The sequence below is a fragment of the Microcaecilia unicolor genome, chromosome 2 (genome assembly GCF_901765095.1).
Source record: "Microcaecilia unicolor chromosome 2, aMicUni1.1, whole genome shotgun sequence".
Lineage (NCBI taxonomy): Eukaryota > Metazoa > Chordata > Amphibia > Gymnophiona > Siphonopidae > Microcaecilia > Microcaecilia unicolor.
This window is the reverse complement of record NC_044032.1, coordinates 152250833-152268293: the sequence shown is the minus strand read 5'-3', so window position 1 is coordinate 152268293 and position 17461 is coordinate 152250833. Positions and strand designations below refer to the sequence as shown.

Below are 17461 nucleotides of genomic sequence, written 5' to 3'. Positions count from 1 at the left end.
TCTAACCTTGTAGGCAGCACCAAAGAGCTAGGTCAGTGTCATGTCTGATGAGTGCCTGACCTTTCAACCATCAGTCTTGTAGATCCGTTCTCTCAGCTTAGAGCATCAATGTACACCAGCCTTAGCTCAGCTGAGTTCACACAGATGACATCCACTGACAAGCACTGGCCCCTTGCTCGACTCCGTGCACTAACAGATGCTCTCCTTCGCTCGGGGCAGCATGCACCGATGAGTGCACCATCCTTTCCTGAGCACAGTCTGCCCTGATAAGCTTCTTCTCTACTCAGCTCCAGGGAGTGGCATCTATCTTTATTTCTTTTTTATTAGGATTTATTTACTGCGTTTTTGAAAGAATTCACTCAAGGCGGTGTACAGTAAGAATAAATCAAACATAAGCAATAGACAATTACAGCAGTAAAAATATTCAAAAAGCAATTCAAAGTATGGCATAGTATACTACTTATAATGTCAATACAATAACTTAGCGTGTATTTGAAAGGGGGGCACTTGGAAGAGCATGGGCGAGACTCAAACTTACATAAATTACGGAACACTTTATGCTACGCGTGTATCGGCAGCAATTAGGTGCTAATGCCCTATTTATTTGGAATTAGCTCACACCTTTTATTAAACAGTAACTCAAGATAAGTTACATTCAGGTACACTGGATGTTTCCCTGTCCCTGGGGGCTCACAATCTATAATCTTGTCTTTGTGCTGAACTGCCCTCTCTTTATCTATACCATATTTAGGTATGAGGAAGATATGTCTTCCTAAAATCCAAAGCAGGACTTCTACTAAGCTCAGCGACTTGCTGGCAGTTATTCAAATAATACATCACCAGATGAGGCTGCAAAGGACATACAGACCTAGTTTCAAACTCCTGGGAGATATAGTCCTTGAGGTTTTGATTTCAAAGGAAATAACCTCACCTCCCATAATCCTGCTGGAGTTCATTAGCTACAAGCAACAAAGTAGTTAGCCTGCCTTCATACAGACAGAGGAGTACTGTCTTCAATAGCACAACCCCTGGAGCAAAATGAAAACCAGTGAAAGGCACTGTTCTTCCTTTTTATTTATTTAATTTTTTTTACTAGATTAGAGCGGTTTGTTCCATACTCAGGGAACTAAGTTTATAGTTGGCTTTCCCTTACAATTCAGGACCTGGTGTATTAGTTTCAAAGAGTTCAAGGATCTCCCAGTTCAGCATTAGTACACCTAGTATGCACTACTGAAAAATCAGACAAACAGAGCTGGAGACAGCTATCTAGACAGCTTCCATTCATTTTAAGACTACAGCCACCTATTCCTCTCTCTTATAAGGGAAAATTAGGTTCTTACCTTGGTAATTTTCTTTCCTTTAGTCATAGCAGATGAAGCCATTACGTATGGGTTGTGTCCATCAACCAGCAGGGGGAGATAGAGAGCACTCAACTTTTCACAGTGCCTCATGGCCAGCCAGCTCCACTGCCTCTTCGGTATTTGAAGCTTCCAAAGCAGTATGGCAAACCGCAATGGGAATAACGAACTTTCCTCACAGCGAACGATGGCCCCTTAACAAGGGCATGAACTCAAAAGGAGGGAATGAACACATCCTCCTGGAGGAAATAAACTCATCCTCCAAAACATAAACTAGAGGGAATGGACTCATCCTCCTATAAGTGAACATGAATCCTGAAGAGTGTTTTCCAACTTTCTCTCAAGGAAGGAACTTCAGGAAACAAGAACAGATTCACAGCATACAGACAATCATACAAGGAGGGCTCATGGCTTCATCTGCTATGACTAAAGGAAAGAAAATTCCCAAGGTAAGAACCTAAGTTTCCCTTCCTTGTCATCAAGCAGATGAAGCCATTATGTATGGGATCTAACAAAGCAATCCCTATATAGGGTAGGAACAGGTCACACCACGCGCTAGCACTTGTGCTCCAAAACGCGCATCCCTCCTAGCAGCCACATCCAGCCTGTAATGTCGGGCAAAAGAGAGCTTAGAAGCCCATGTTGCTGCACTGCATATCTCTTGACGAGAGAGTGCTCCAGTTTCAGCCCAAGAGGAAGAAATCACTCTGGTAGAATGCGCCTTAAAGGCATCAGGCGGAGACCGGCCGGCAAGCAGATAAGCTGAAAAGATAGTTTCTTTGAGCCAGCGGGCAATAGTAGCTTTAGACGCTGGAGACCCTCTACGAGGACCTGATAGCAAAACAAACAGATGATCATAGATCCCGAAAGAGATGATAACTCGCAGATACTGCAGCAGAGTCCTGCGCACATCCAACAGGTGCAACTGCCCAAAAGATTCTGGAAACTCCTCCTTATCAAAGGAGGGCAAGAAAATAGGCTGGTTTAGGTGAAACGCTGAAACCACCTTAGGCATGAAGGAAGGCACGATCTGAACCGTGACCCCGGACTCTGAGAATTGCAGAAATGGGTCTCTACAGGACAGCGCCTGGAGCTCTGACACCCGTCTCGCCGAAGTAATGGCCACAACAAAAACGGCCTTTAGTGTCAAATCTTTCTCCGATGCTCGCCGAATCGGCTCAAAAGGAGAAGCCTGCAGGGCCTTCAAAACTAGCCCCAGGTTCCAAGCTGGACAGGGTGCTCGCACGGAAGGCCGGAGCCGAAGCACCCCACTAAGAAACCGTGCCACATCTGGATGAGCAGCTAAAGACACGCCTTCAACCTTACCACGAAAGAAGGCCAACGCTGCCACTTGCACCCGCAGGGAATTATAGGCCAAGCCTATTTGTATACCATCCTGCAAAAAGTCCAGAATCAGCGAGACAGGAGCCCGCATGAGTGTGATCGATTTTGAAGCACACCAAGACTCAAACTGGCGCCAATCCTGGCATAAGCCACAGAAGTGGAACGCTTGCGGGCCTGAAGGAGAGTGGAAATGACTGTGTTTGAATAGCCTTTGTCCCTCAATTGGGCCCTCTCAATCGCCATGCCATAAGACCAAAGCAGCAGGCGTCCTCCATGGCTACCGGGCCCTGTGACAACAGGTTCGGTACCAGAGGTAAAGGAAGGGGAGCCTCCACTAGTATCTGTCGGAGGTCCGCATACCAAGGCCTCCTGGGCCAATCCGGGGCGATGAGGACCACTTCTCCAGGGTGCAGCCAAATCCGCAGGAGCACGCGCCTTATCAAGGGCCACGGAGGGAACACATATAGTAGGCCCGGAGGCCAGGGCTGAGTCAAGGCATCCAACCCTGCCGAGCGAGGATCTCCCCGTCTGCTGAAGAAGCACGGGACTTTGGCATTTGAACTTGTCGCCATAAGATCCATCACGGGCTTGCCCCATTTGGCACATATCTGCAGGAATACTTCGTCTGCTAGTTCCCATTCTGCTGGATCGATCTGATGCCTGCTTAGATAATCGGCTTGCACGTTGCTCTAACCTGCTATGTGAGCTGCCGACAGAAACTGAAGATGCAGCTCGGCCCAGTGGCAAATCTGTTCGGCCTGCGTGGCCAGTGCTCTGCACTGAGTGCCGACTTGTCGATTTATGTAGGCCACTGCTGTCGTGTTGTCCGACATCACTCTGACAGCCAATCCTCCCAGGGTCACTTGAAAGGCCAGAAGCGCCTGAAACACCGCTTTCAACTCCAGGCGGTTGATGGACCACTCCGACTCCTCGGGTGCCCATAGACCCTGGGCATGCTTCCCCTTGCAATGTGCGCCCCAGCCCTTCAGGCTGGCATCTGTCACTACTAGACACCAATCAGGGAGCGCCAGCGGCAATCCTTGCCGCAGCATGCTGTCTGAGAGCCACCACTCCATGCTGAGTCGGGCCGCAGGGAGCCAAGAAAGTCTGCATTGATAATCCTGAGAAACTGGAAACCATCTTTGAATTAGGGAATACTGTAGAGGTCTCAGGTGCGCTCTCGCCCAGGGCACCACTTCCAATGTGGCTGTCATCGATCCCAGCAGCTGGACAATGTCCAAATCTCGCGGGCAGGTCATCCTCAGGAGCAGACGGACCTGATTCTGAAGCTTTCACCGCCTTAGCTCGGGTAAGTATTCATAGCCCGAGTCTGTGTCGAACCTGGCCCCCAAATATTCTAGATATTGCGAGGGGGTCAGGTGACTTTTGGCCATATTGACGACCCAGCCTAGAGATTGAAGTACTGAGACCACTCTGGCTGTAGCTTGATAGCTCTCTGTTACAGAGTCTGCTCTGATGAGCCAGTTGTCTAGGTATGGGTGAACCCTGATACCTTCTCGCCTGAGCAAAGCAGCTACTACCACCATTACCTTCGAAAAGGTTCGGGGAGCTGTGGCGAGGCCAAACACCGCAACACCTCATAAACGTCTGGTGTGGTGGCCAAATTGGTATGTGCAAGTAAGCTTCTTTCAGGTCTAGAGACCTGAGAAACTCTCCTGGCTGTACCGCAGCAATGACGGCACACAGGGTTTCCATGTGGAAATGTCACACTCTCAGGGATTTGTTTAATTCTTTTAAGTCCAGAATAGGGAGAAAAGACCCACCTTTTCGCGGCACCACAAAGTAGATGGAGTATCGGCCGTAGCCGTGTTCGGCGGGAGGTACCGGGGACACGGCCCCTAACTGAATCAGATCTTGCAAAGTCTCCTTTACCGCCGCCCGTTTTGCGGCAGAACCGCATCGGGACTCCACAAACACGTCTCTTACTGGGGCATTGAATTCTATTCTGTAGCCATCTCTGATCAGGTCCAGAACCCATTGATCTGAGGAAATATTGGCCCACTCCTCGGCAAAGAGGGAAAGACGTCCTCTGATGACAGGAAGCGAGGAGGGGGCCGGCGCACCATCATTGAGAGGGTCGCCCCTGAACTCCAGGCCTAGAGCCAGTGGCTGTGGAATGCTTTTCCGAGCGAAAGGAGTTCCTCTGCTAAAAAACGGGCATGAGAAGTGAACCCAGCAGAACGCCCCGGGCGGTACCTTCTAGCTTCACGGAAGCGAGGTCTATAAGAGGAGTGGACCTCCTGGCCCTTGGAGGAAGGCCTCGGCCTATCTTCGGGCAAGCGCTGGGGTTTAGGATCTCCCAGACCTTTCACAATTCCAACTCCTCACCAAATAGGAGAAGGCCTTGAAAGGGCAACTTCACCAACCTTTGCTTAGAGGCCATGTCCGCTGCCCAATGTCGTAGCCAAATAAGACGACGAGCCGCCGCTACTGCCATTTGTTTAGCCGAAGCTCGGACAATATCATAAAGGGCATCAGCCAAAAAGGACAAAGCCGACTCCAGCCGCGGAGCCACATCCGAGAAGGGCTCCGCTCCATCTCCGGGCTGTTCCACTGCCTGTTGCAACCACGCCAGGCAGGCTCTAGCACCATAACAACTGCATGCAGACGCCCGAAAAGTAAGACCTGCAATTTCAAAGGACCGTTTAAGTGCTGCTTCCAGCCTACGGTCTTGTATATCCTGCAGGGCAACTCCTCCTTCCACAGGGAGGGTAGTTCTCTTTGTCACCGCAGTGACTAGGGCATCTACTTTAGGCATTGCAAAGCGAGCCAAATGCTCCTCACACAGAGGGTATAATTGCCCCATAGCCCTGGAAACTTTCAAAGGTCCCTCGGGGTCAGCCCACTGAGCAGAAATAAGCTCTTGGATGGAGTCATGCAAAGGAAAGGCTCGAGCAGGCTTTTTGGTACTAGCCATCCTAGGATTCACAGAGGAGGCCGTGCCACTGTCAGGATCTTCAATAGAAAGGACCTATAGGGCATCTGAAATAAGCGCTGGCAGCTCATCACGGTGGAAAATCCTCACCGCGGAGGGATCATCCAGATCCTGTGGTAATTCTGCACCTGACTCTGGCTCCTCAGACCACGAAGGCCTGCCAGAACTCTCCGAATCCTCACAGCCCGACCACGGGGGGGGGGGGGGGGGGGGGGGGGTGCACCGCAATCTCAGATGAGTGGGAAAGGCGAACCAATGTGCCTACATCCACTGAGTGGGAAAGGACAGGGAAAAGCAAGCTAATATGTCCACATCCACGGGGGCATGGGTAAGGCAGGGAAAGGGCTAACCTATGTGCCTTCAAAGTGAAGCTGCTATAGCCTCTAACACCCCGGCTAACAGCTGGCAAGCCAGGAGCCACCCCCAGGCAGATTTTTGATGGAGCTCGAAGAAGCTGCAGCCACCCTGCTTGGGGAGATAGAAAATACTGAAGAGGCAGTGGAGCTGGATGGCCATGAGGCACTGTGAAAAGTTGAGTGCTCTCTATCTCCCCCTGCTGGTTGATGGACACAACCCATACATAATGGCTTCATCTGCTTGATGACAAGGAAAGAGGCATCACTAACTTCTTAGCTGGGCATCCACTTAATGGCCTCCTGTAAGCTTAATATACTCTACTCCATGAGAGTCCTTGTCAGGAGCTGTGGAACATATTCTGCTATTCCTGGTTGCAGGCTGACCTCTATACCTCATTTCAGAGTAGGCTAGCAGGACAATGTCCTTCCTCTCAGGGTGAAGGACAGCTGTACTGCTGTTCCAGTAAGCCCCTGAAGTCTCTGCCTTTTACAGACAGTACTGCTCACTTGCATACATTACCAGGTGGGGCTCAGCCAAAGTTTCCTGCCTCTAGCATCCCGCTGCAGTACTTCCAGAGCTCCCTATGGAAGTACACCTCTTAGACCCTCTGCACATTTCTTAATTTCTGCCCTAATTTATACATCTGTCCATCTGCTTGAGACAGATAATACTGACTGACATTCTAATTGCATCAGAATACATTAAAGGGGACAAAGTTTAGCTCTGTTTCCATCTAGTCTAGTCTGGCTACAATGAAGAGTAAACACCTGCTTTTCTTCATTAAATGACATTACTAAAGAGATGAGTCATAAAACGAAAGATTTCAAAGAACAAGAAAAAGATTAAACAGAAGTAGCAAGGCCTAGTTCTCCAGTTAGCCCAATGACAGTCCCTCCTTTTGAAAACTGAAAAATCTCACACAAATGCTTAATTCACTGCTGCATCAGTATAAGAAAACCAATAAAGTAGTTGTCTTGCATGTAATGCAACTGTAGGCAAAATACCAAACAAAATATATGTATTTTCAGGGTTACCTTTCCTGATCGCCATCCTTGCAGGCAATTTTGTAAAATCCGTAATAAGTGTCCGAGAAATTAGATGAATACTCCATGCTCAGGTTGTACGTCTGTGCTCGAGATAAAGGTTCCGATGGAACAACAGCAATCTGTGCAAAGGATGTATTCTCCATATATGTAACTCTGATTTGATTCTTAGCTGCTGAAGTAAGGGTTACATTGGTGATATTAAGGCCCGAGCTGTGAAGTATGATACTCTTGGACTCCCGGGTAACCTCGAGCATTATCTGGACAAAACCTGTAAAAATCCCAGTGGTCAGATTTGGATGCAAGACAAGATCATAACGCAGTGGTCTAATGCTATCAGGAAGTCTATACTGTGCCCAGGGGAATACAGGCTCCACAGTGCTGTTTTGTTTAACACACCCTTCTTTGGTAAAAGTACATTTAGGCAGTAGATAAACCACCATCACTACAGAAACTACAATCACAAGCAGAACTGCACAAAAAATCATGGTCCGTTTGGAAGATACTGAGCATAATCCATCTGCAGTCTGGTTATAGCCATTTGAACTATTACGAAGGCCTGAGCTTCTGTTCATGAACGACATGCCCAACAGTTTTGCTGATGATTCATAGTCCTCTTCATCTTCTTCCATTTCATGTTCTCCAAGTCCCCGCACAAGTAATCGTGAGCTCCTGGGCTCATATTCTATTTCATCGGGCTCTAGAGGATGCAAGCCGGGCTCCTTGGCCAAATCCACTACATCAGGCTCCTCTTCGAACATGCTGTTTTCTATCATGTTCCTGGGTAACTGAACCCGATCTGAAAACCAAAGCACACACATTTTAGACCCAGAAAAACAAATGTCAAAAGTATAATCTATTTCTCTCTAATTTTTAAAGCACAGGAGCTGTGCTTACTGAAGTATGCAGTGGATAGAAACGTCACAAGTCAGCCAGATCATCATATATTAAACATACAGAGCTCTAACCATCAAAGACCAGATGTGCACCATAAGCTCCCTCCATTTTCAGTCTCTCAGGCCAAGAAGATTTCTACAGACTTCATAGGCAAAGCAAACTGCTAGTAAATTTTGCAAAAAAAGTTAAAAGGTTCTTACACTTAAGTAAAAATCAATGGTATATTCTGGCTATCCTCCCCCCCCCCCCCCCCCCCCCCCCCCCCACACACACACACTTAGATTGACAAATTCATTCCACAAAGGGGCACAGGGACTAGCAATGAGGGGGAAAAAACATGTTGGTGGCCCATTCCATCCCTCCATATTTAAGCTTTTGTTTTCCATTTTTTTCTTGTTACATCTAACGGGGGTGGAAAAATTCTGGACAATGGCTCACCCCGACTATGCACTTAATCTTGGCACCTCCCAGCAGTCTTTCAGCTGTGACCAGCAAACTGTCAACCACAGGCCTCTGACAGCAGGAGATGGTGCAGTCACCTAGTGTAGACTCAGCAGCTGGGCTATTGATAGTTGGAGATACTGCTGTGGCCTATGAAATGTCAGGTTAGGTGAAAAAAGCAGCATGATTCTTGAAAGAGCAGGGTGTGGGCAAAAAAAAGACAACAGAAAGCAAGGGGAAGAGGAAAGAGGCTTGAAAAAGAAAACAAACCCCTAAAATCAAAGTCCTATCTCCTCCTCCTCAAAACATAAGACCATAAGAGTAGCCGTATTGGGTGAAGCCAATGGTTCATCTAGCCCAGTATCCTGTTTTCCAAAACAGTGGCCAAACCAGGTCACAAGTACCTGGCAGAAATCCAAATCGTGCCAACACTCCATACTACAAATCCCAGGGCAAGCAGTTGCTTCCCATGTCTGTCTCAATAGCAGACTAGGAATCTGTCCAAACCTTTTTTAAACCCAGACACGCTAACTGCTGTTACCACCTCCTCCAGCAAAGAGTTCCAGAGCTTAACTATTCATTAAGTGAAAAGCATAAAATAAGTATCTACTGTACTTAAATGTTAATGCAACTTGAGCTATTAATAAAGGTGTGAGCTAAATATAAGAAAAAATGTAAAACAAAGATAAATAAGAAAAATGTTCACCATTATCCCAGCTTATAAATTCTAAGCCTGCTAAATTTTTCTGCCGTGTCCCCAGAAGCTAGAGGAAAAAGGTTGGCTGATGAAGCAGCTAAAGAGGCTGCTCTCCAGGAACAGCCCACAAAAATATGTGTCCTGATCCCTATGATCCCAGAAGCAGAACAGTTCTCAGATTTCCTCTAGCTTCTGGAGTAGATAATTTCTGATGCCCCGGGACATGCACCACTGCAATCTCCCTTGGCAGCAACAGATTCTTGAGCACCCGTGTCACTAATTTCTCATGTACCAATTCTTTCCCTCTACTTGTGATTAATCCTCTTTCTTTCCATATTTTCCAAAAAGTATGTACCACTCTAAAGGCATATTGGTAATCAGTATAGATGGTTCCATCATGTTCCTTCAGGATTAATAATGCCTGACTCAAGGCATACAGCTCTTAGGTCTGAGCTGACCATGTATTGGGCAGTCTCTACTTCCAATTCTTCCTGGGTGTTTCCATCTATTATTACATATCTATGTCTTTTTCCCTCCAAGACCCGGGAGGATCCATCCACAAATAATTGTCTCCCTGTGTGCAAGGGCCTATCCCTTAAATCTGGTCTGATTCTCTTAGGTCCTGCACTAACCTATATGTTCCATCCGGTTTAAGAACCGGAGTGTTAAAGGGTGACATGCATGGCTCAATTAACTTATCCTTTATGTTTCAACTGTTTTATTGACACCTCAATATGATACAGCACAATAGTATAAGCAGTATTACAGAACGTTTCTAATGTACAATACATAAATCTTCTAAAATTTAACCAGGGTCAAACTTATTTTTTTATCCCTCCACTCTTCCCCCCTCCCAGTCTCCACCCCACCCCCAGTTGTGTTTCGCAGTTATAGAAGCATAGTGTTGATGTACTGGATAGGCTGTGACATGCAACTATTCGTGACTCTCTGTGTGCCTAAAGATCATCCATCTACTCAATATTCAATCTCCATCAAAATGGGACTTCTCATTTAACTTATCCTTTATTAATTGTTCTGTCACTGGTTGCAGACCCTTTCTTTCTTCAGAGGAAATCCTGTTTCACTAGGGAAGAGAAAGATAAGCTTATCCAGCTAGGGGCCGTACAGACAGAAGAAGGAAAATGGCTTTTGCCTGATGGCTGGCAAATGTTAAACAAAGCCATACTAAGAGAGGTGATGGCTATACTGAATCAGGGGAGTCATTAGGGAACTTAGGCCCTGTGTGATGCAGTACTAAGAAGATATGGAGGCTTGGGGATATACACTGTGGCTAAACAAATTTATGAAAGATGTATGATATGACAGAAAATAAATAAAAAGGTACTTAGAAAAGCTATCCCTGGGGGAAGGGAACCAGGGCTTAAACCTTTTCAAAGCATACAACTACCCCCCCGGTAAAGCGATTAAAATATTTACTGGTAATTGTGGATCATCTGACATGCTGGGTAGAGGCAACTCCAACGGCCTCAGCCACGGCACAAGGGGTGTCGAAGATAATCTTGGAACAAATAATTCCAAGATATGGGTTAGTGGAAAATAGATTCACACCAAGGGAGCCATTTTACCTCAAAAGTCCTGTAGGGAGTGATGGAGGGTCTGGGAATTACCTGGCACTTCCACACTCCGTGGCACCCACCCTCATCTGAGAAGGTGGAAAGAATGAATCAAAAATTGAAAAGGCAGATTTCTAAAATAATGCTAAAAACCAAATTACCTTGGACAAAGGGCTTATCAATTGAACTAGAGTCAGGACTGAACCCCGAAGGGACTTGGGAATTTCCACCTATCAAATGTTGTTTGGGTTACCTTATATGGGGAGAAAACCAAAGATCTGTATTTAAAGAATTATATACTGGCACTGTCTTCTTCTTCTATCTCATTTAAGGGAGAAAGGGTTACTGGCCCAGACTCCACCACTCAATTTTACTGTTCACAAGATCCAGACAGGAGATTGGGTACTGGTCAAGTCCTGGAAAGAGTCCAAGCTACATTCCTCCTGGAAAGGTCCTTATCAAGCCTTGCTGACCACTGAAACTGCAGTCAGGACCGTAGAGAAGAGTCGGACACACTACACCAGGATCAAGGGACCAGTGGAGGCACCTGCAAATTCCCCCAGGTGGACAGTGATAAATACAGAGGATACTCTCAAGATAAAGATTAAAAGACTAAAAACGCTGCATGAACAATTCCTACGAGAGACCTGCTTTGAGCTGGGATCCAGGCCCTGATGATAATCCTTGCCTGGGATCCTGTGACCAGGTTTTGTAGACTGTGTGAACCATTAATAGACACTTGGACTACAGGGCCAGGGACATCTACTATAGGGGAAGGGGACATATTATATAGGTGTGCTAAGATAAGGGTTGAACAGGGAAACATATCACTACCCCGACCTAACACGGGGGAACTGGTAACATTTTGGCTCATTACATATGAAATACTGGGAGGGGGTTGGCAACCTTGGTACTTTATGAGAAAAAGGGGGAATTCTGCTGCTTAAATAAGGAAAGATTTGGGGGGAGACCTAAGTGGGATGAAGGAGATGATTTGGAATTGGTTACCTTTAACCAGTCCAGGGTCTAATTTGTCCAACATGAGTGGTCTCGGCCTTTCCTTATTTGTAATCATAATATTGATGTTAATAAGTCATGTTAATGCTTACATGGTCGAATACACCACTCTCCCGAAGTCAGTTCATCCTCTTCAGAATCTGCCCGTGAGCTTACAATAAAGATAACTGAAACCACTAAACCCCAGGTAATTAGGATTGACGTGTGCAACCTAATTAACTGTGGGGATTTGCAAGCACAGAGAAAATATAGCAGGGGAGACAAGTATATGTGTCTAAATGCACCCTGTATGACTTGGTATTATGTATTGTGGACTACACAGGCACAGGGATGGACTGCTACACCTAGTGGGGTAGACGCGAAAATAACTAAGCCCCGGATCTCCATCCTTAAAGGACCCTCTCAGTCTGACTGTAGGGATAGAGTATAATCTGGTTTTCATGACAATCACTTGTACAGAGTGGACAGAAAAAGTTAATGGTAAGACCTACATACATAATACTCTGTTTGGGATGGGAATAGATGTATCAGGAAGAGACCCAGTAGAATGCTGTTTAAAGATTATTATGGACAATAAGGTTCAGGATATCCTGATTGCAACAAACATGCCTATAATAACGCCATTTTGACCACCTCTATATGATCCTAAGGCGGTGCAAGTAATGGAGGTAAAGGATTTGAGACAAACATTAGGGAGATAATGCCTGGGTTGAATGGGTCAAATTTACAGTGGCCAGTCTGAACAAAAGTGATTACTATGCATGTGCCTCAGGCAAACTGATGGTTTGAACTACCCCTTTTCCTTTGGGGTGGAATTCAGATCCCAATGCAATGAGATGTATGCTGGCTGTTTCAGGAGCAAGGAGCATGGGGAAATGACTCCTGTAAATCTCTGGCACTGCTGTTCCCAGCACTAAGCCTTAAAGATGTGCAAATACCACCAGTCTTCTCACTAGGCCATGGGTACCATTCAGCCTGTCTCTCAAGATGAGGACATCTCTATCCCAGCTAAAGAGACTACATTCAGTATGGCATTACATCACAACACAACTGTGTCCAATTCCTGCTAGCAAATAATTTGATTTCATATCCTACTAGAACATTCTTACATATTCAGAAAGGAGTTTCTTACACTGAACTAAAGTCATGACTGGTTATGTTGTGGTTGGGAGATTTATTTTTTGTTCAAATGTAAAAAAAGAAATCCTTCTGCTTTTTTTTTTGTCCCTCAGAGTCAATGTACCAGTATGTCAAATCACCTACTGTCAAACTCAGCTGTTTTACTCATTTAAAAAACAAACATTATTTGTGAAGTAAAAGAGCTATACTGAACTTATGGCTGAGAAACACTGTTATTGGTGCAAATGATAGCACATTTACACTTCAAAAAAATGCTCTCAATTTGATTTACATGGAATACAAGCTTCAAACAATTGATCCCTTTTGACAATATAATGAATATGAAACCTGTTCTTAAAAATGTGTCCTGGTACTATGCAATCACAAGGCAAGGAACAGGGAAGTAACAAACCCTGACTGTAAACAATGCTTAATCTTAGTTACACACACTGGCGTCCACCCTACCAGGCAACACTGTATAAATGGGGAAGGTGATATGTCAAAATAATGTTGCCTGAGGAAAATATGACAAAAAGCATATTTTATAATAATGGCCACTTTTTTTTTTTGGCAAATGCAATCAGTTCTTTTTCCAAAAGCCAGCTTTGAAAACAGGCATCACCTCACACCAGCAAGAAAAAAATCAACATTCACTCTAAAAGTCAGTATACTTGAACCCCAGAATTCCGAATTTGATATAAAAAGGCAGAGAGTCCAGACTATACCTTGCAATGACACTGCTGCCCCGATGAACACCCATCCTGATATTAGACACACACACTCCATTTTTGAATACTACACTGTGGCTATGTTTGTGGAGGACAAGCTGCAGTATAAATCAAAAGCAAACCATTGCTGAACAGAGGAACAAAATAGCCTGGTTCTATCACAGACTCGGGGCTTAACATGACAACATTCACATTAGCAATGGTTTCTCCTCTCGTCAGGCTTCTACAGCATAGTTCAAGTCACTTACGCATAACTCCTTGCCTGGCTCTAGTTATGACACCCAGGTCTGTCTGTTCACATATAAAGACATGCATTCTTTATCTTTGCAGTCTTCTATTCCTTTTCCTGTAACCTCTGGGTGGTTACTTTTTACCCTAGGTGCAAACCTTGGAAATAGAGCCACTCCTTCCTTCTCTGGGTCTCCCTCACGGGTACTACAGCCCAGCCAACACCATAGGAGGATTCCTTCACTCACAGTTCTCCTCCAAGACACCTCTGTATTTGGGGTCTCACTCCTAGAAACCCCCCCCCCCCCCCCGAGGCCACCCTGATCAACTCAACCTCAGGACATTTAACCACCTGCAAGCCCTAGCCCCACCCCTCTGACTCAGCCTCTGACATATTAGGCTAGCATCACCTGATAAGGTGGCTTAGCTGCATCATCAGTGAGGGCGTGTTCTCAGGGACACCTGTCGTTATACCACTCCCTTACCAGTTCGTCAACGCATCATTTATAAGATAGCTATCTTAACTTTTAAGGCTCTCAGGATCAGCTCTCCTGATTCTCTTTCCTCCCTGATTCCATACTCTTCAGCACGGGTTCTGAATTCAATAAAACAATTATTTGATTCTTCCAAGCCCAAAATCTGCACATTTAGAATCCACCATAAGGTAAAATTATTCCTTACCTGCTGATAATTTTCTTTCCATTACTTGCAGCAGATGAATATAGAAACTAATGTGTTGTGTCCCCCTACCAGCAGATGGAGATAGAGATTACCAAACTGAAGGCAGAGGTACCAGACGGCCAGTCCCCTCCTTCACTCAGTATATGTCGCAACACAAAGAAGAACCAGGAAAAAAAGTCATGAAAACAACAAGGGAAGCCTTCCTCACTAACAATGCCAAACAGAATAAACACTGTACAATACCACAACTTCAAAATGAGAACATCCTCTGTAGACTTGCAAATCATCTGTCTTTTTTTTTTTTTTAAGCAAGCCAACAAAGGAAAATACAAAGCATAGAACGCGGCTAGACCAGGGCGGATCCCTGGATTCATCTGCTGAAAGTAAAGGAAAGAAAATTATCAGCAGGTAAGGCATAATTTTACCTTTCTTAGCTTATGCAGCAGATGAATCCAGAAACTGATGGGATGTACCAAAGCAGTCCTTAAATAAGGTGGGAAGCCCCCACCCCCAAAGACAGAACTGTCGCCCAAAGGAAGCATCCGTCAAAGTGGCCACATCCAGTCTATAGTGCTTCGAAAAAGAGTGCGAGGCCCATGTAGCCGCTCTATAGATCTCGTCCAGAAAGAGGACACCTGTCTCTGCCCACAACGTCACCTGTCCTCTCGTGGAACGTGGCGGCGATCAGCCGTCCAAAATATACACTGAAACGATCACTTCCTTAATCTACCAAGCTATTGTCGGCTTACTTGCCGCCTCACCCTGCAGGACCCGGTGAGAAGCACAAAGAGATGATCCGAATGCCAAAAATCATTAGACATCTGTAAATAACAGAGAACTACCCTTTGAACGTCCAAGAAGCATAACTTCCTGAAATCTAAGGGAAAATTCTCCCAAAAGGGAGAAAAAGAAGCTGACTGACATGAAAAGCAGAGGTCACTTTTGATAAAAAAGGAAGGCACCGTCCTCGATGTGACCCCCAACTCCGAAAACTGCAGAAAAGGGTCCCAGCAAGAAAGAGTTTGAATCTCAGAAACCTGGCAAGCAGATGTAACAGCCATTAAAAAAAAGCCTTAAGCAAAGGCTCAAAGGGAGGCATCTACAGGGCCCAAAGGACCAAGTTGAAGTTCCAGGGCAGACACAGATGATGAAGTGGGGGACAAAGATGAAGTACACCCCTCAAAAACCAGGTCAAGTCCAGATGCAAAGCAAAAGAAGAACCTGAAATGCGTCTCCTTAAGCATGCCAGAGCCGCCACTTGCACTCAGAGAGAGGTGTAAGCCACACCCTTTTGCAAACCATTCTGCAAAAATGCCATAAGCTGGGGTACCCTAGGCCTGATGAAGAGTCCAAGTGCAGGTCGCACACCATGCCTCAAAGGTTCTTGAGCATACGCTGTCAATGTAGACCGCTTCCGCGCTCGTAGCAAAGTAGCAATGACTGCATCAGAATAGCCTTTTTCCCTCAAATGTGACTTCTCAAGAGCCAGGCCATAAGACCACAGTGGGAGGGGATCTTCCATCAGGAATAGGCCTTGATGCAGCAGATCGGGTCAGACTGGAAGACAAAAGGACACCTCGATCAGAAGACGAATCAAATCAGCATACCAAGGCCACCGGGCCAATCCGGCACCATGAGCATTAGCCAGCCGGGATGGCACCTGATCTTGCAGAGCACCCAGCCACTCAACGGAAATGGAGGAAAATTGTAAAAGAAGAGCATACTCTGGCCAAGTCTCTACGAGGGTGTCCAGCCCTGCCAACCCTAACTCATTCCCTCTGCTGAAGAAGACTGATAACTTTGCCATTTCTCTGGGACGCCATCAGATCTATCTCTGGCATTCCCCATCTGTGGCAAATCAGGAGAAACATCTCTGAAGACAGTTACCACTCTGTGGAGTTCAGAAGATGGTGGTAGAGGAAGTCCACATGTACATTGGAAATTCCCACTATGTGCGACGCCAACAAGCACAGAACATGTGCTTCAGCCCACAACAGACAACGGGCCTCGGCAGCCAGGGCCAGATTCCGAGTGCCACCCTGCCGGTTGATGTATGCCACTGCCATCGTGTTGTTTGAGAGCACACAAACATCCTTGCCCATCAACAAGTCCCAAAAGGCTCGAAGAGCACTGAACACAGCGGGGAGCTCGTCGGTTATCGTCCACATCGCTCCCAGAGCCGACCAGCGGCCCTGAGCATGCAGGTGAAGACATTGAGCTCCCCAGCCCGATAGGCTGGCATCTGTTACTACAACAATCCACTGAGAAGACGCCAATGGCATCCCCTTCAGCAAGGATTCCATGCGACGCCACCAGCTCATGCTCTGTCAAACTCAGGGAAGCCAGGGGAAGATGTCTCAGATACTCCTGGGCAACCGGAGGCCACCCACTCAACAAGGAATGTTGCCATGGGCACATGCGAGCCCTGGCCCATGGCACCACTTCCAAAGTGGCCGCCATCGAGCCCAACACCTGGACGTAATCTCAGACTCGTGGACTCGACAGCTGTAGCAGACAGTGAACCTTATTCTGCAGTTTGACCCTGCATTCCTCCAGCACCAAACACCCAGGTAGGTCAAGGTCTGAGATGGAGACAGAACTCTTGGCGAGATTGAGAACCCATCCCAAGGATTGCAGACGTGCAATGACAAGGGCAGTAACCCTGCAACTCTCCAGCTCAGAGTCCCCAGCCAATTGTAGAGATAAGGATGCACCCTGATGCCCTCCGTCCAGAAAGGCCACCACCACCACAACCTAAGGTGTGGGTAGCAGTGGCGAGGCTAAAGGAAAGGCTCAAAACTGAAAATGGTGCCCTAGAATGGCAAAATGCACAAATCGCTGATGCGGAGACCAAATTGGAATATGCAAATAGGCCTCTTTATGGTCCAACACCATGAAGAACTTGCCCGGCTGTACTGCCACCATCACAGACCGCAGAGTCTCCATACAAAAATGCCGGACTCGCAGAAACTGGCTGACCCTACGGAGGTCGAGGATAGACTGGAAGTAGCCTCCTTTGTG

General features: G+C 46.4%; 1 protein-coding gene across 1 annotated transcript in view; it reads right to left on the bottom strand.

The window, feature by feature from the left end:
• Positions 1–17461, bottom strand: part of LNPEP (leucyl and cystinyl aminopeptidase) — a 169616-nt gene that overhangs the window by 133494 nt on the left and 18661 nt on the right. The window contains 1 exon segment of the mRNA XM_030193410.1: positions 7050–7857. Within this exon segment, the coding sequence (XP_030049270.1) occupies positions 7050–7857 (808 nt within the window).